Source organism: Oncorhynchus nerka, linkage group LG22 (genome assembly GCF_034236695.1).
Source record: "Oncorhynchus nerka isolate Pitt River linkage group LG22, Oner_Uvic_2.0, whole genome shotgun sequence".
Classification (NCBI taxonomy): Eukaryota; Metazoa; Chordata; class Actinopteri; order Salmoniformes; family Salmonidae; genus Oncorhynchus; species Oncorhynchus nerka.
Genome location: NC_088417.1, coordinates 69,459,658 through 69,479,827, shown reverse-complemented (window position 1 = coordinate 69,479,827; position 20,170 = coordinate 69,459,658). Strand labels below are relative to the sequence as shown.

Below are 20,170 nucleotides of genomic sequence, written 5' to 3'. Positions count from 1 at the left end.
AGTGGGGTAACATCTCACAGCAAGAACTGGCAAATCTGGCGCAGTCTATGAGGGGGAGCTGCACTGCAGTACTTAATGCAGCTGCTGGCCACACTAGATACTGATTGTTACTTTTGATTTTGACACCCCCTTTGTTCAGGGACACATTATTCCATTTTTGTTAGTCACATGTCTGTGGAACTTGTTCAGTTTATGTCTCAGTTGTTAAATCTTATGTTCATGCAAATATTTACACATTAAGTTTGCTGAAAATAAACGCAGTTGGCAGTAAGAGGACGTTCCTTTATTTTCTGAGTTTATTGTCCGGTTAAAGCAACTGGGATATTAGTCCATCTACTGAGGTTGAATTTAATTGATCTGAGCATTCTGTTAGTTTCTAGAAATGGTTTAATTGAATGAAGTAAATACTGTATATCACAAACATTTAAAATGGGAAAGGATTGAGATTCCATAAGTAGAGATTAAGTCCTCCATCGGGGTCTTGAGAGGCAGTATGGCAGATTTGTTTAGATTTATTTTTTAACTTGAGAGGGCTGAATTTGTCTATCTTCAAAACTTTTGGGAGGGATTGAGATAATTGTTTCGATAAAGTGAGATTGTTACGACTTTTACTTCCTCTAGATAGTCAAGTTTGATCGTCTTTTCGGTAGAATTGAGAGATATCGGTGTAATTTCATTCGACTGTCAAATTGCCTGTGCCATGGGCACCATAGACAGAAATAGCAGAGGTGAGATGGGATCACCTTGCCTGTTATTTCAAGGTATTTTGAAAGGAACAGAGCAGCTATTGCCCCACAGGCCATGGTGCATCTAGACTGTTCTCCCTTGGCTTTCCACTCCATCTGCTCCACCAGGCCCAGCGCTTCAGAGGAAGTGCAGTGTTTTCCATAAGCTCCGGCCAAATAGCCGATAACGGACTTATTGTAAGCTGGCTACTTTTTCCACTTAATAAATTAACTAGGCTTCTTTTCATTTAAAAGTTTCAATTCGCTAGTCAGAAATGTCTGTGTAGCCTTCTCCCGCTAGAACGAAAGATATGCATCTTCTAGTGATCTATTGATAGGACAGTCACAAAGCAAACAATGGCAGGGAAACTGTTAGTTTGTCTGTCTGCTGTCTGTCCCACCTCTCGGTACCGGTGTTATTTTTGTACGCAGTGGTTGGCTGCAGTCAAATTTATTTCACAGAGGGAGAACATGATGCTTCTTCATTATCTCCTGTGAGTAAATGTACACGTCCCATGTAAGTGCTAATGATGAGTTGAAAACCATTTAATTATTGTTTTTGGCACATATAATATTTTCTTTTGCTTGTTTCATAGGCCTATACAGTCACGGAGTTGGGGGCATAGGCTATTTACTTTTATTGACGACCGAACAGCAAGTGTTGACTAGTTTATAAAAGATGTCAAACTGACTGAATAAAGTCAGTCTCCTATATCCCTTTGATATTCATAAATCATACAACGTAGTTACAGTGGGGCAAAAAAGTATTTAGTCAGCCACCAATTGTGCACGTTCTCCCACTTAAAAAGATGAGAGAGGCCTGTAATTTTCATCATAGGTACACTTAAACTATGACAGACAAAATGAGAAAATCCACAAAATCACATTTTAGGATTTGTAATGAATTGATTTGCAAATTATGGTGGAAAATAAGTATTTGGTCAATAACAAAAGTTTCTCAATACTTTGTTATGTACCCTTTGTTGGCAATGACAGAGGTCAAACATTTTCTGTAAGTCTTCAAGGTTTTCACACACTGTTGCTGGTATTTTGGCCCATTCCTCCATGCAGATCTCCTCTAGAGCAGTGATGTTTTGGGGCTGTTGCTGGGCAACACAAGACTTTCAACTACCTCCAAAGATTTTCTATGGGGTTGAGATCTGGAGACTGGCTAGGCCACTCCAGGACCTTGAAATGCTTCTTACGAAGCCACTCCTTTGTTGCCCAGGCGGTGTGTTTGGGATCATTGTCATGCTGAAAGACCCAGCCACGTTTCATCTTCAATGCCCTTGCTGATGGAAGGAGGTTTTCACTCAAAATCTCACGATACATGGCCCCATTCATTCTTTCCTTTACACGGATCAGTCGTCCTGGTCCCTTTGCAGAAAAACAGACCCAAAGCATGATGTTTCCACCCCCATGCTTCACAGTAGGAAAGGTGTTCTTTGGATGCAACTCAGCATTCTTTGTCCTCCAAACAGGACGAGTTGAGTTCTTACCAAAAAGTTCTATTTTGGTTTCATCTGACCATATGACATTCTCCCAATCTTCTTCTGGATCATCCAAATGCTCTCTAGCAAACTTCAGACGGGCCTGGACATGTACTGGCTTAAGCAGGGGGACACGTCTGGCACTGAAGGATTTGAGTCGCTAGCGGCGTAGTGTGTTACTGATGGTAGGCTTTGTTACTTTGGTCCCAGCTCTCTGCAGGTCATTCACTAGGTCCCCCCGTGTGGTTCTGGGATTTTTGCTCACCGTTCCTGTGATCATTTTGACCCCACGGGGTGAGATCTTGCGTGGAGCCCCAGATCGAGGGAGATTATCAGTGGTCTTGTATGTCATGTCTTCCACTACTAAACACTACTATCCACAACTAACAAATACTAACCACTGCTCCCACAGTTGATTTCTTCAAACCAAGCTGCTTACCTATTGCAGATTCAGTCTTCCCAGCCTGGTGCAGGTCTACAATTTTGTTTCTGGTGTCCTTTGACAGCTCTTTGGTCTTGGCCATAGTGGAGTTTGGAGTGTGACTGTTTTAGGTTGTGGACAGGTGTCTTTTGTACTGATAAACAAGTTCAAACAGGTGCCATTAATACATGTAACGAGTGGAGGACAGAGGAGCCTCTTAAAGAAGAAGTTACAGGTCTGTGAGAGCCAGAAATCTTGCTTGTTTGTAGGTGACCAAATACTTATTTTCCACCATAATATGCAAATAAATTCATTAAAAATCCTACAATGTTATTTTCTGGATTTTTTTTTCTCATTTTGTCTGTCATAGTTGAAGTGTACCTATGATGAAAATTACAGGCCTCTCTCATATTTTTAAGTGGGAGAACTTGCAATTGGTGGCTGACTAAATACTTTTTTGCCCCACTGTATATGTCTATGGTATCTCATCGGAACAAGTAGACCAAAGATCTTGTTTGTATTTTCCTACGATTCAAAGCCCATGTCGAGACTTGTCAAAGACCGCTAAAGTGACTCGTCAGTGTAGCCTAGTGATGGGTGTTCGCAAACCTGATTTGGCTCCCTAATTTGCATACTGGAAGGCAGAGCTGGGAACTGCCAAGGACCTCAATACACGATATCACGATACTTGTACGTATTCCGATTCTATATGTATTGCGATTCGATTGCCATTCGATGTTCCAAACATATTGCTCACCATATATGTCTGCTGCAGAGTGACAAGTGATAATTCACAAGTGATAGGCTAATATTGTCACCCATCAGACTATTTGTAGAAAAGGGCCATGGAGTTGGTGGAAGAATTCTTTAATTCATGGCCACTTTCTCAGCTGGGCCAGGGGCGCTTTAATTAGGTCAGGTGGAAATGTCCGACTGATCTCAACGCTGTAAAAGGAGGAAATCGCAGTCGGCCGATCTCGCTGCTTTCTCTTCCTTAACTCAGTAACTCAGTCTAATCCAGAAGTTTTGTGCGTCCATGAATCCACCGAATCTGTTACCTTTCAGCTGAACTATCTGTTGCGATCGGGAGAGTGGGCCATCAATTATTGTTTATAGTTATCACCGCGGAGCGCGGCATGGAGCACACGCTTCAAACCTAATGTGTAATGTGAATGTTTAATGATCACAGCTATACGGATCATCACAGGCCAATTATGCCATAATGAAATTACATGTACATATGAAGACACTTGAAAGGGTGAAATATGAAACATCATTGTTTGCTGAACTGATCGATTCTGATATCAAACTAATGGGGATTATAGATTGAATAACCGTTCACTGTTTGTATTAATCTTCTCATGATTATGATAAATAGTTACAAGCCTAAATGACTCAAGGATGATCTCTATTGACTTTGTAAGGAACTGGATTGCTGAATTCCCTAATTATGTTAATAATGAATGATTGTTAAGATTTGATCTTTGTGATTATGAATTTGATTGTATACACTTTATTATGTTTCCTTTGTTATACAGCACAGACTACTCAGTAAATATACCACTTTATGGTTAAAGCAATTCCTGCCTCAGTCTCATCCATTCCTCTGTCACCTGACCCGTGACCACCTGTTCACCTTCACTGTCCTACCAATCCTACCTGTCCAGCTCCCCCACACAGATTCCACTAATCTTTCACTATTCTTGATTTAATCTGGTCTTTACATATACAATTTATTTTGATTTAAAATGGACCGGGGGGAAAAATACATGTCATCTATGTACTTAAATAGCAAATAGAGGACGCTTTTCCCATGGTTCATTTTCATGCCAGCCAGGTACGCTATACTCCATGTGCTTAATATTTGGAAAGTTTAGATGTAAATATAGTAGGCCTAGCCTATAGAAAGCAGAGGGGAGCTTCCTCTTTTTAATAGAGGCCATCACTCTGTTCTCGCGCAATTGCATAGCCTATAGAAATGTTGCACAACATGAGCTCATGAAGTGTTTGAGAAGATTTTCGATTACATTCGCATTGATGTCAGAGTAATTAGAGGGACAATAGAGTGCTGGTACCAGGCAGTTAGCAAGTTTGGTATGCTACTAATGACCAGCAGCAGCATCAGAATTTGGAGAAGCCTAATTACAGTGACTAAACAGTCATGTGTAATTTGACTGCCTTTATGACTCGTGACCGCCGGTGTGGCAGTAATACAGTCACTGTAACAGCCCTAGGCGTTATCTAAAACAACTAGCACACGGAATTCATACATTTGAAGTAATTTTAATCGTAAAGTCATGTCTTTCTATTCAATACCAAAACTAATATTACCAATCTGGGAGGTAAAGTCATTAAAGTATTAAATAATTTAGCTGCATTTAGATGGAATCAAGGCATTAGAATGCACCAGAGGCCACCAAGAGAGCTTGCTCTGCATTTTTTCAGTGTATGTGTGTGGAGGAGGCCCAGAACTCCCTGGCTGGCTATTTTTTCTATTTGGCTGCATACTCCATGTACTTACGGAAAACACTGGAAGTGGCTCAGTACACTATATCATCCCTCCTCTCAGTAAATCTTACTCTATGTAAGGCCTCCTCCGTCTGCCAGCCCATCCAAACTCGTGTTCCCTATTCCATGTTGTGTTTTTCACACTCCCTAGGCTTAGGGGTCTCGTCAAACCGGGCCAAGTCGACAGTGAATCGCTCGCTGACAAATTTGCATCATCAATCAAGTGTTCTTGGAAAGGGGAATCAGAGCCATTCCGGTCATAGCCAGGCACTGAGCAGCTCTCACGCAGAGAAAAAATGGGTGAGGCAAGTTACAGTATTTGTTGCGACTGTTGTTGATCCTTTGTGACTGTATGTGTATCACTAAAATATATAGCTAACTGGGGACAGCAGGGATACATGCTGTGTACAGCACTTGCACACTGCTTCAATGCTCCTATTATATATGTACTGACAAACATAATTTCTACCTAAATCTATCATGAGCACAACAGCAGTAGCTGTTTATATAGGTTATTTAGAGTATTTTTACAGTATTTTCCATGCCAAACACTTGAATAAAAAGGTTTATCACCCGTATAGCACTACATAAAAGCTCCGATGCCTGATACAAACAGTACCAGTTGAAAATTTGGGCAAACCTACTCATTCAGGGATTCTTTATTTATACTATTTTCTACATTGTAGAATAATAGTAAAGACTTCAAAACTATGAAATAACACATATGGAATCATGTAGTAACCCCCAAAAAATGTTAAACAAATCAAAATACATTTTAGATTATTCGAAGTAGCCACACTTTGCCTTGATGACAACTTTGCACACTCTTGGCATGATCTCAACCAGATTCACCTGGAATGCTTTTCTAACAGTCTTGAAGGAGTTCCACATATGCTGAGCACTTGTTGGTTGCCTTTCCTTCACTCTGTGGTCCAACTCTCATCCCTGACCATCTCAATTGGGTTGAGGTCAGGTTATTGTGGAGGCCAGGTCATCTGATGCAGCACTCCCATTACTCTCCTTCTTGGTCAAATAGCCCTCACACAGCCTGGAGGTGTGTTGGGTCATTGTCCTGTTGAAAAATAAATGATAGTCCCACTAAGCGCAAACCAGGTGGGATGGCGTATTGATGCAGAATGTTGTGGTAGCCATGCTGGTTAAGTGTGCCTTGAATTCTAAGTGTGTCACCAGCAAAGCACCCCCAAACCATCACACCTCCATGCTTCACGGTGGGAACTACACATGCAGAGATCATCCGTTCACCTACTCTGCGTCTCACAAAGACACGGCGGTTGGAACCAAAAAATCTCAAATTTGGACTCATCAGACCAAAGGACAGATTTCCACTGGTCTGATGTGCATTGCTTGTGTTTCTTAGCCCAAGCAAGTCTCTTCTTATTATTGGTGTACTTTAGTAGTGGTTTCTTTGCAGCAATTCGACCATGAAGGCCTGATTCACGCGGTCTCCTCTGAACAGTTGATGTTGAGATGTGTCTATTACTTGAACTCTGTAAAGAATTTATTTGGGCTGCAATTTCTGAGGCTGGTAATTCTAATGAACTTATCTGCTGCAGCAGGGGTAACTCTGGGTATTCCTTTCATCATAGGGCTTGAAGGTTTTTGCGACTGCACTTTTCTGAATTGACTGACCTTCATGTCTTAAAGTAATGATGGACTGTCAGTTATCACAACACAACTGATTCCACAAAAATTCCACAAATTAACAAGGCACACCTGTTAATTGAAATGCATTCCAGGTGACTACCGCATGAAACTGGTTGAGAGGATGCAAAGAGTGTGCAAAGCTGTCATCAAGGCAAATGGTGGCTACTTTGAAGAATCTCAAATATAAAATATATTTTGATTTGTTTAAAACTTTTTTGGTTACTACATGATTCCATGTGTGTTATTTCATAGTTTTGATGTCTTCACTATTATTACACAATGTAGAAAAAAGTAAAAAATTAAGAAAAACCCTGGAACGAGTCCAAAACTTTGACTGATACTGTACATATTAACAACTATGTACACACATCTATCTATGCACCTGAACTAATGAAATCCTGTGGCATCTCTCCAGTCCAGACATCACAGTGAGAACTCCGAACACGAGAGTTTAGAGAAATGAACATACTCAGAACTACCCAGAAGTGTCTATGCAATCCCATGCTATGGAGGTGGGGTTTTGGTCTACATACACCCCTATAGAAGTATGTATGTATGTATCTGATGAATCACTGTTAAAAGGCTCTCTAGGCCCTAAACAGTGAGCACATCGCAGCCTGAAGCCAAGACACAACCCAGAGCCTGTCCAGGTCTACCCTAGAGAGAAAGAGAGGGGAGCAGGGAGAGACACCTAGACCATGTTAGAGTCAACGAGCCACATCACATCAGCGTCTATCAGCCTAGCTACAGGCCTGCAGAGGAGCCTCAGGCTCAAGAAGGAGATGAGAGGGAGTGGTACAATGGAGTTGCTTTAAATTCCTCAGAGCCCCACCGGGATGGAGAGATGGAGAGAGCAGGGGAAGGAGTTTAGTAATGTAGGACTCAACAGCACTGAGCAGAGCCCATAAAGCAATAGGATTCAACCCTCTCAAATCTGTAGGGACACCATTTTCTCTTAAATAACCCCCAAATTCTGAGTGAGTGATATTAAAAAATAAATAATGGTGTATGTTGTTGGCCCAGCATTGGTGTGAAACTTTGGTATGTGTAGATCACTCACGCACCCTGGAGGCCATTTTCTATTCCCAAGTCAGGCGTAGACACAAAACAGTAATCGGCCAGAGGAAGCCCCTAGGGCTCGAGGAATCTTCACCCTGACACTGTACAGCTCACCTCAAGCTGGGGCCAGGAGTGATGCATAACATAAAGGAATGCATATATCTTATTCTTGAACCCTCTGACTCAAGAAAAATAGTAAAAACTTGAGGAAGAGGATGGATACTCCACTAACAAATGTAGCCTAACTATAGGAACTTGTCATAAACCGTCCAAAACATTGTGCCCCTTGCAGTGCAAAAGTGTAATTAAATGTAGCTTGATCCAAATTCTAATGAACTGTGGTGTTCCCCAAGGCAAGCCCTACTCAAACCCTGTAAGTAGTGTTAACATTACCCCACATTCAAATATAGAACAGAGCTGTGTTTTTGCAACATAGAGAAAACAGCAATTGAAACCATGCCTCCCAAGTCCTTACTAAACTGCCTGGTGTTTTCCCAACTCAGAAAGTGATAGTTTGGCACCCCCTTGTGGAATAAAGAAGTAAAAATGGCCACTCATCACCAATATTTAAACCCAATAATTCTAATGCGATTATCCATCTGTTACTTTAATATGAAGACAAGGTTCCTTTATTTAACTAACTTGATTATAGCTTTCAATACATATGTCCTTTTATGTCCAAGAAACACTAAAGACTAAAGGAATTTTGGCAGCTCTCAATGACTTGGGAGCAAAAACAGACTATAATAATAAAGACGTTTGAGGCAGTTTCCTGGCGCCATTTTATGGACAATGTGGGGAATATTTATAATGACAGAAAGTCTGAGGAATGTTTAGAGTGACAATTAGATAAAACAGCAAAGCTGGTTGCAAGTCATCTCCACAAGTCTATTGTAAAGTGGCTGTTCCACTGGATGTCATAAGGTGAACGCACCAATTTGTAAGTCGCTCTGGATAAGAGCGTCTGCTAAATTACTTAAATGTAAATGTGACTTAAATGTAAGTCATACTTCGCAACCATGGCCTATTTATGGCCTTTACCTCTCTTATCCTACCTCATTTGCACATGCTGTATATAGATTTTTCTACTGTATTATTGATTGCATGTTTGTTTATTCCATGTGTAACTCTGTGTTGTTGTATGTGTCGAACTGCTATGCTTTATCTTGGCCAGGTAGCAGTTGCAAATGAGAACTTGTTCTTAACTAGCCAACCTGGTTAAATAAAGGTGAAATACAAAAGAAAACAAAACAAATCTGCAGTTGAAAGGGAGTGTTTTGCTAGTTACTGAGATAAGAATGTTGGTGAGTAGGTAATGAGTGGGGTAAGACAGTGATGAGGATATTTTCTGTTTTCTATTCTTTTGCTTCCAGAAGTATATTTTGCCATTAAAATCCTTTCAGTTAGCTAAAGGAAGTTGTGCCCCTGGCCTGTAAACAGGCAGAGTATGCCCTTGGTAGGGCAGTCAAACAGCGTACTTGCCAAGAGGCTAGCGTATGGAACGAATTCAGTGCCAACAGAAATTGCATTTGAATTTCATAATTTTGAATTTGTATTAGGATATTGAATTTGAATGTAATATTTTGGAATGTTTAATGCACAAATTGAATCTATGAACTCATAAATTGAACTTGTATTTCATGATTTGAAACTGAATTGAATTAGTATTGCATTCAGGTTCAAAATATAAAAGTAAAATTGAATATTTAAAAAAGGTAAATATTGCATCAATCGTCTGTGTATCAAGTTAACAAACCATTATTAAGTTAATCAAAGATAAATATATGCATAATAGTTCAAATGCTAGAGCCAAATTCATTGGAAGAAAATACATTCTACATGACACAAAGGCTTCAGAAACTGCCAGAAACGACCTTTCCTGTCTGACAAAGTACCAAGATGTTGTCTCTGGATGCATCTGAGAAATTGAATATATATAAAATTTTGATAAACTTGAAATTATAGTTTGAAAATCTGATACACAGACAATGAATGCAATGTTTACCATATAGAGTACCACAGCATGAGTCATAATACCCAGAATACCTAGCCGTCAAACATGGAAAGGGTTCTTATCGTTTTTCCACCAATCATTTTCCCCATAGAGGATTTTAGAAACTGGGGTTTCGTGCAGGCTTACTCTGGAGTGACATTTTGATAATCGTGTAAATCACTCAAGGACAAGGTGTTTTTAACTTGCCTTCGTAAAGTATTCAGAACCTTTGACTTTTTCCACATTTTGTTACTTAACAGCCTTATTCTAAAAATGATAAATTGTTTTTTTTTAACCATCAATCTACACACAATAGCCCATAATGAAGATCCAAAAACGTTGTTTTTTTAATGTTTGCTAATAATTTAAAAAAAAATGAAATATTCCATTAACATAAGTACTCAGACCCTTTACTCAGTACTTTGTTCAAGCACATTTGGCAGCGATTACAGCATCGATTCTTCTTGCGTATGACACTACAAGCTTGGCACACCTATATTTGGGAAGTTTCTTCCATTCTTCTATGCAGATCCTCTCAAGTCCGATCTCTGGCTGGGCCACTCAAGAACATTCAGAGACTTGTCCCGAAGCCACTCCTGCGTTGTCTTTGGCAGTGTGCTTAGGGTCGTTGTCCTGTTGAAAGGTGAATCTTCGCGCCAGTCTGAGGTCCTGAGTCCTCTGGAGCAGGTTTTCATCAAGGATCGCACTGTACTTTACTCCGTTCATCTTTGCCTCGAGTCTGACTAGGCTCCCAGTCCCTGCCACTGAAAAACATCCCCACAATATGATGCTGCCACCACCATGCTTCACAGTAGGGATGGTTCCAGTTTTCCTCCAGATGTGATGCTTGGCATTGAGGCCAAAGAGTTCAATCTTGGTTTCATCAGACCAGAGAATCTTGTTTCTCATGGTCTGAAAGTCTTTAGGTGCCTTTTGGAAAACTCCAAGCGGGCTGTTATGTGCCTTATACTGAGGAGTGGCTTCCGTCTGGCCACTCTACCATAAAGCCCTGATTGGTGGAGTGCTGGAGAGATGGTGGTCCTTCTGGAAGGTTCTCCCATCTCCACAGAGGAACTCTGGAGCTCTGTCAGAGTGACCATCAGGTTCTTGGTCACCTCTCTGACCATGGACCTTCTCCTCCGATTACTCAGTTTGGCCGGGTGGCCAGCTCTACGAAGAGTCTTGGTGGTTCCAAACTTTTTCAATTTAAGAATGATGGAAGCCACTGTGTTTTCATGGACCTTCAATGCTGGAGAAATGTTTTGGTACCCTTCATAGAAACTGTCCCTCAACACAATCCTGTCTTGGAGCTCTACAGACAATTCCTTCGACCTCGTGGCTTGGTTTTGCTCTGACATGCACTGTCAACTGTAGGACCTTAGATAGGTGGACCTAAATCAAGTTGTAGAAGCATCTCAAGGATGATGAATGTAAACAGGATGCACCTTAGCTCAATTTCGAATCTCATAGCAAAGGGTTTGAATACCTACAGTTGAAGTTTAAATACACTTAGGTTGGAGTCATAAAAACTCATTTTTCAACCACTCCACAAATTTCTTGTTAACAACCTATAGTTTTGGGAAGTCGGTTAGGACATCTACTTTGTGCATGACACAAGTAATTTTCCAACAATTGTTTACAGACCGACTATTTCACTTATAATTCACTGTATCACAATTCCAGTGGGTCAGAAGTTGAGTGTGTTATACAGCTTGGAAAATTCCAGAAAATTATGTAGTCTTTAGAAGCTTCTGATAGGCTAATTGACATAATTTGAGTCAATTGGAGGTGTACCTGTGGATGCATTTCAAGGCCTACCTTCAAACTCAGTGCCTCTTTGCTTGACGTCATGGGAAAATCAAAAGAAATCAGCCAAGACCTCGGAAAAATCCTTGTAGACCTCCACAAGTCTGGTTCATCCTTGGGAGCAATTTCCAAATGCCTGAAGGCACCACGTTCAGCTGTACAAACAATATTACGCAAATATAAACACCATGGGACCACGCAGCCGTCATACCTCTCAAGAAGGAGACGCGTTCTGTCTCCTAGAGATGAACGAACTTTGGTGCGAAAAGTGCAAATCAATCCCAGAACAACAGCAAAACACATTGTGAAGATGCTGGAGGAAACAGGTAAAAAAGTATCTATATCCACAGTAAAACGAGTCCTATATTGACATAACCTGAAAGGCCGCTCAGCAAGGAAGAAGTCACTGCTCCAAAACCGCCAGAAAAAAGCCAGACCACGGTTTGCAACTGCACATGGGAACAAAGATCGTTCTTTTTGGAGAAATGTCCTCTGGTCTGATGAAACAAAAATAGGACTGTTTGGCCATAATAACCATCGTTATGTTTGTAGGAAAAAGGGGGTGGCTTGCAAGCCGAAGAACACCATCTCAACCGTGAAGCACGGGGGGTGGCAGCATCATGTTGTGGGGTGCTTTGCTGCAGGAGGGACTGGTGCACTTCACAAAATAGATGGCATCATGAGGGTGGAAATTATGTGGATATATTGAAGCAACATTTCAAGACACCAGTCAGGAAGTTAAAGCTTGGTCGCAAATGGGTCTTCCAAACGGACAATGACTCCAAGCATACTTCCAAAGTTGTGGTAAAATGGAAGGACAACAAAGTCAAGGTATTGGAGTGGCCATCACAAAGCCCGGACTTCAATCCCATATAAAATGTGTGGGCAGAACTGAAAAATTATTATGGAGTATTGTGTGCAGATTGCTGAGGGATTCATTTGATCAATTTTAGAATAAGGCTGTAACGTGACAAAATGTGGAAAAAGTCAAGGGGTTTCAGACTTTCCGAAGGCACTGTATTCGCCTGTATTAACCCCCCAAAAATGACATGCTAATTAGCTGCTTATGTGGCTATCATAAAGAACTACAAATGCCATGATCTGGACGATAATTATCTTTACCTCAATTCGGCATTATCTCTGGATCAACTATCTAATGTTAGTTAAATGCAGTAAGGAACATGGTCAAAATTTCTTAAATTGACAATTCTGTGAACTGTCTTGTGCAGGTTTTCAATTGACACAACACCTGTTAGCTAGAGATGACATACAGGAGCTTGCAGGGATTTATAGTTTTGCATGAGGTCTACTTTTATGCTAATTAGCATTTTCAAATCAGAGTAAATAGAGATTAATATATTGATATAGCTTTTTTAACAGCTTTACAAGGTTATCAAAACGTCAAGCCAGGGTAAGCCTACATTAAACACAGCCCTTATTTTAAGTGTTTATAAAATCCCTTATTGAAAAAATGAATTATGGAAAAACATTTGGAACGATTTCCTTACTTGACCTTAAGTTTTATGGGTATTATGACATCTCCACTGTGGGGCCCTATGCTAATTGAATATATTAATTCATTAATTTAAAACTGAATGCAAAATTCATTAAATTTAGTTTCAAATCATGAAATACAAGTTCAATTTATTAATTAAATGATTCAATTTGTGCACTACAAACTAAAAAATAGGAAATTTAAATTCAATATCATAATACCAATTGAGAACGGCACCTCAGTACCTCCAGGCTCTGATCAGGCCCTACACCCAAACAAGGGCACTGCGTTCATCCACCTCTGGCCTGCTCGCCTCCCTACCACTGAGGAAGTACAGTTCCCGCTCAGCCCAGTCAAAACTGTTCGCTGCTCTGGCCCCCCAATGGTGGAACAAACTCCCTCACGACGCCAGGACAGCGGAGTCAATCACCACCTTCCGGAGACACCTGAAACCCCACCTCTTTAAGGAATACCTAGGATAGGATAAAGTAATCCTTCTCACCCCCCCCCCCCTTAAAAGATTTAGATGCACTATTGTGAAGTGGCTGCTCCACTGGATGTCATAAGGTGAATGCACCAATTTGTAAGTCGCTCTGGATAAGAGCGTCTGCTAAATGACTTAAATGTAAATGTAAAATACCAATTCAAAATGATGGAATTCAAATACAATAGCTCCATACTAGCAGGACACATTGTCCTATGGGAGATGCTGTTACGTGTCCAGCGTCTTGTGTGTGAGAGTGTTTGGTGGGTGCGGCCTGTTTCACCTCAGCAGAGAGAAGACACTGTAGGAGTTCCTCACTGAACTCTGGTCCACAAGGAGTAAACTGTTCTTCTTCCTTTCAGAGTGGTCCTGAAATAGGCACATTTCAACCTTACAATAACAAAACGAAAAATAGAAAAACTAATTATAGAATGTTTATGGTCTATATTAGGGACATAATTCCTGGATCAAAGTCAGCAGTACCTTATGATCAAAGTCACTTGCATAGTAGCCATCATTCAATCCAAATATGATTTCATTTGGATTCCTGGAGCGGATCTGTGGAGGAACAAAGCAGTGGCATTTAGTATGTCTGTATTAAAAGAAGAGAAAGGCTGTTATTGTCTAGATGACTGCATGGATGCTAGTCAGCATACATCCCAAAGTAGCCTACATTTTATGAGCGTGTGCGTTTACACACTGACCTGCTGCCCTGTGTATCTGAGCCCATCCAGGTTGACCTTCCACTCTATGAGGAGTGTGAACTGTTCCTCCCAACCGCCCCAGATCCTCACCACGAAGCAGGACACAGATGTGTCAAGGAGGTCCGGCAGCATGCCAAAGTCCAGGCTCCGCCATGTTGGATTCTGACAAAGACAGGCCAAGACAAGGGATTATGCAGCTGAATGAATGATCCCACTGGGATGGAACATTTTGATTAGTTTTAGTTCAAGTAATATTGCAAATGAAAACAACCAAGTGTTTAATTTGTTCAAATGACAAATTCTAATGTGTGTCAATAGTGTGTGTGAAAGTGACTCGAGCACACAAAATGGTGCTGAACCAGGATGTTCATTTATCTGTCATGTAACTGTTGTCCCACTTACAAAAGTCTGGACAAATATTTACAAATCCAACATCAATATCCTGAGGTGATTTGTCATCATAAAATCTCACAGGGTTTCAGACGGAGCTCTAGGTTACTCTAACCTAGAGCCGGCGATATACCGAATTAGCGCGACATTCCAAATGCCTGTATAGCAAAAATCTAGTTTTTTTTATTTTCATGAGAGTAGTCTTTTTGGTCTAATCTCCTTCGCTCCTTCTGTGCTGTGTGTACCTTTCCATTTCTCTCTCACAGACACTCCCCCCAAGCCCCTTCCTCTGCCACTCACAAATATGAGAGATCACTTCTTCCTCTCTGACAAGCGGTTTCAACTCACTATTTGCATTTGAGGTTTGGTACAACAGAATTGTTTTTATTTCACCTTTATTTAACCAGGAAGGCTAGTTGAGAACAAGTTCTCATTTGCAACTGTGACCTGGCCAAGATAAAGCATAGCAGTGTGAACAGACAACAACACAGAGTTACACATGGAGTAAACAATAAACAAGTCAATAACATAGAAGAAGAAAAAAATAATCTATATACATTGTGTGCAAAAGGCATGAGGAGGTAGGCAATAAATAGGCCATAGGAGTGAATCATTACAATTTAGCAGATTAACACTGGAGTGATAAATGATCAGATGAACATGCGCAGGTAGAGATACTGGTGTGCAAAAGAGCAGAAAGGTCAATAAAATAAAAACAGTATGGGGATGAGGTAGGTAAATTGGGTGGGCTATATACCGATGGACTATGTACAGCTGCAGCGATCGGTTAGCTGCTCAGATAGCAGATGTTTAAAGTTGGTGAGGGAGATAAAAGTCTCCAACTTCAGAGATTTCTGCAATTCGTTCCAGTCGCAGGCAGCAGAGAACTGGAAGGAAAGGTGGCCAAATGAGGTGTTGGCTTTAGGGATGATCAGTGAGATACACCTGCTGGAGCGTGTTCTACGGGTGGGTGTTGCCATCGTGACCAGTGAACTGAGATAAGGCAGAGCTTTACCTAACATAGACTTGTAGATGACCTGGAGCCAGTGGGTCTGGAGGCGAACATGTAGCGAGGGCCAGCCGACTAGAGCATACAGGTCGCAGTGGTGGGTGGTATAGGTGCTTTAGTAACAAAACGGATGGCTCTGTGATAAACTGCATCTAATTTGCTGAGTATTGGAAGCTATTTTGTAGATGACGTCGCCGAAGTCGAGGATCGGTAGGATAGTCAGTTTTACTAGGGTAAGTTTGGCGGCGTGAGTGAAGGAGGCTTTGTTGCGAAATCGAAAGCAGACTCTAGATTTGATTTTGGATTGGAGTCTGGAAGGAGAGTTTGATATGAGTCTGGAAGAAGAGTTTGCAGTCTAGCCAGACACCTAGGTACTTATAGATGTCCACATATTCTAGGTCGGAACCATCCAGGGTGGTGATGCTAGTCGGGCGTGCGGGTGTAGGCAGCGAACGGTTGAAAAGCATGCATTTGAAATCAGCCATATGGACACCAAAACACATTTAGACATTATTTTACTATAATAGAGAAGTTAAAGGTTAACTCCTCCAATTGCATGCAGAACAGACACTAATAAAAATGGTAGTATCAATGAACATTGGTTCTGGAAAATTAATGCTCAGTTTGTTGCACGTGTTATTGCGGGACCATGTACCGCTAGCAGCATTTTAGCCAAATACTGTTACACTAGCCGTCTAGTCTGTTTTATAAATATGCAATAAGCATAAAACACAATTATATAAGGAATTGGCAACTCGTTCTCATTCTGAGAAACAAGGTAGGCCACTTGAATTCAACATTTTAACAAGTAGACAGGCTAGCATGCTGTTCAAACAGTTGGAGACAGACAGAAAGGTGTGATCATAACAATTCAACTGTTCTACCAACCTTGTTAGCTAGCAAATACATCCATGTTGGCTAAACATTCAATTTAAGAGATTAGCTGGCTACTCACTAGCACATGGGCTTGTGCTTCAGAGATTGTTCAGGAGACCAGTGTTAGCAAGTCTCATAAATAATGCCTGCTACAAGAAGGTAGACATTATTAGTGAATGTGCATTATGCATGGTTCTCATTAAATGTGTAACAAAAAGGGCATTCTCATAGACAGACTTGAAATCCAGATCAGTGATTATTGCAAAAAAGCAGGTTATACAATTTTGATAAAACAATGACATTATTTGTGGGTCTTGTGGTTGTGGAAGGCTTATATTTAGCCTAGGTATAATTTCACAAGGCCTGAATTCATTACATTATGGTTGACTGTTAGAAATGCAGTGTATTTGACTTTTAATTGTACACCAAAGCTTATTTAAAGAAAACATAGGTAAAACTTTACTTGACACCATAACCATGTCATAACAGCTGACAACTTGTCATAACCTGTCATAATATAGTGATAATGCACAAAGAACTGGTGTTTGGAGGATATATTGGCATGGGTGTTATTGGTCGAGGGCCGGTGTTAACCGTGCCAATATATCCTCCAAAACACCGGCTTCGGGGGCTTTATCACGTTTACCAACATATTCAACTATTGAAAAATCAAAATTAGTTGATGAATTTATTCAAACTATTTCATCCTTCCACAATATATAGTCCCAAAACAAATCTAGGGTTGCTAGCCAAGGGGCTGGTCGTTTCGGTTGCGAGAGACGCGACCCAGTCATTCAGTATTTTTGTTCTGTATCTATGGACGCAACCCAGTCATTCGTTCTAAATGTTCCATTGCCATATTGGCTGACATTCTTATCCCTTTGCTTGCTAGCTAGCCAGCCAACTACGAATAACTTAGTCACGTGAAACAGTGCAGAAATAATAACAACAGTAGCTGCATTTGTTTAAACTGTTTTCTAGTGCCATTTATTTGGATACATCCATAACAATGAGCTGTCGTTAATGAGGCACGATTTCGCCTGGCATAGAAAATGTCGCCTGGCATAGAAAATGTGCTCTCTCGTCAGGACACTTTTGTTCACAGGAGCTAGCCAACAACACAGCTAACACAATCATTGCAAACTAGCTACACTTAGTTTCGTTTGACCTTTTTTTAAAAATGTAAATTTCTTTGTATATATTCATTAAAATGCCAGCTGATTCGTGTGTTCGACTGATTGATTAACGCTGCCTGCCACTCTCTCTCGTCCCGACTCCTATGGGACAGTTGGAGACAGAATTTGAATATTGAAACAATGTTGCAAATGTCGAAGATACAGACATTAAGATGTATACAAATCTCCACTGTTGAAAACTAAATGTTAGTCTAAAAGAAAATGTGAGATCATGTCTACATGTGTTTTATAGTGCCTGGGCTGATGAGACAGTGGCATTTATAACGTCAATAGATTTAGCCGGTGGTAACTTGTGTAATAGACAACCGCTGGAATGCGCTTTTATATTTTATTTTCAACCAAGTCAGTTAAAGAACAAATTCTTCTTCGCAATGACGGTCTACACCGGCCAAATCCAGACGACGCTGGGCCAACTGTGCGCTGCCCTATGGGACTCCCAATCACGGCCGGTTGTGATACTGCCTGCAATCGAACCAGTGTGTCTGTAGTGATGCCTCAAGCACTGAGATGCAGTGACTTAGTCCGCCGCGCCACTCGTTGAAACCAATCAGTATTCAGGATTAAACCCACCCGTTGTATAATAATGGTCATAACACTGTCATGACATACATTTAGACCTGTTATGACATATATTGCGCTATTCTATGGCTGGTTATTATGACACCTAAATAAAAGTGTCAAAACACACAAAACCTACCACTCAAGGCAAACCATTCCATTACACCATGGTCTACTTGTCAACAGTATGTTTGCTATATAACATTTTCTGAAATTGACCATATGAAATTATAATTGCGCACACATTGATGTCAGACATGCACCTACTCTAGTGCTCTGTTGCTGATGACTGGGATGAATGCAAGAGCAGATTTCAGGAGAAGGACAAGACACCCTCTTTTTGACTGACATAAAGGGCATGCATGTGATCGGCCTATCTGGCTTATATAATTATGATGGTCATAATGCTTCATGACAGTGTCATAAAGTGCATTTTCTGAGTCCAAGTAAAGTGACACAGGATGGTCATAATGCTTCATGACAGTGTCATAAAGTGCATTTTCTAAGTCCAAGTAAAGTGACACAGGAGGGTCATAATGCTTCATGACAGTGTCATAAAGTGCATTTTCTGAGTCCAAGTAAAGTGACACAGGATGGTCATAATGCTTCATGACAGTGTCATAAAGTGCATTTTCTAAGTCCAAGTAAAGTGACACAGGAGGGTCATAATGCTTCATGACAGTGTCATAAAGTGCATTTTCTGAGTCCAAGTAAAGTGACACAGGAGGGTCATAATGCTTCATGACAGTGTCTTAAAGTGGATTTTATACAAGTTTTTTTTAATGACTAAAGAATTCGTTACAACAAAGGATTTCACTCTCAAATTGTATTATTTATTCAAATGTGTTTTTTCCCTGCCAAGAAGTTTCCTTTCGTTTGAAAGTTTGTTTCTGCAGCAAGGTCTTCAGATGCATTACTTTCTCTGAAAAATAAAGAAAATAAATCAGAATAGAGTATGCTACAATTCAGTGACAGCGCTAAAGAAAGCTGAAAACGAATTATACCAAATATATTATAGCAAACACTTTCACACATTCTCAAATACATGACAATCACGGTCTCAATGTTTTCATAACATTGCTAACTAGCTCTCAACTATTCATGTAGCTAGCTAGTTAGCTACCATCTAGTTAGTGTTTGTTTAGCTAACGTTAGCTGCCCTATCACTGAATATGGTGGTGGTGTGCAAAAATACAGTAAATAAACCCATGCATCGTTGAGGTAACAGTTCATATGATTCACTCTATATACAATGCTAATTGTACTAACGAATTATAGAAGAGGCCTGTTTATTAACTGTAACAAAAATCCATGGACAGCTAACACTGAGATAGCTAATGTTAAAGGTTAGCATGCAACAGTTAGATTCACATTTAATAATAAGTAACCTAAAATACATATTATTAGCATGGTTCATATGTACTCATGTAAATACACTTAATACTTGACATCGTTTGTAAAAAAATATATATATATATATTATTATTATTTTATTTTTTTTAAGTATGAGCCAAAACATTTATAATGACAATGTATTTAATCTGAGACATCTCATTGACTTGGCTAGCTACATAACGTTACAAATTAAGCTAGTTTAGCCTGGCTATGATCATATGGAGGGGAACATATTTAGTTTTTCACTCAGTCAAAAATTGGAACTACAATCGTGGCCAAAAGTTGAGAATAACACAAATATTAATTTTCACAAAGTCTGCTGCCTCATATTGTATGATGGCAATTTGCATATACTACAGAATGTTATGAAGAGTGATCAGATTAATTGCAATTAAT

The 20,170-nt window shown here is 40.2% G+C and overlaps 1 protein-coding gene across 1 annotated transcript in view; it reads right to left on the bottom strand.

Annotated features, from left to right (window-relative positions):
* Nucleotides 1-20,170, bottom strand: part of LOC115105565 (UV radiation resistance-associated gene protein-like) — a 149,293-nt gene that overhangs the window by 114,563 nt on the left and 14,560 nt on the right. Inside the window, exons 4-6 of the mRNA XM_029627747.2 lie at nt 14,351-14,512; nt 14,130-14,204; nt 13,930-14,015 (exon numbers count right to left, since the gene is read on the bottom strand). Coding sequence (XP_029483607.2) covers nt 13,930-14,015; nt 14,130-14,204; nt 14,351-14,512 — 323 coding nt within the window. The remainder of the gene's footprint in view (nt 1-13,929; nt 14,016-14,129; nt 14,205-14,350; nt 14,513-20,170) is intronic.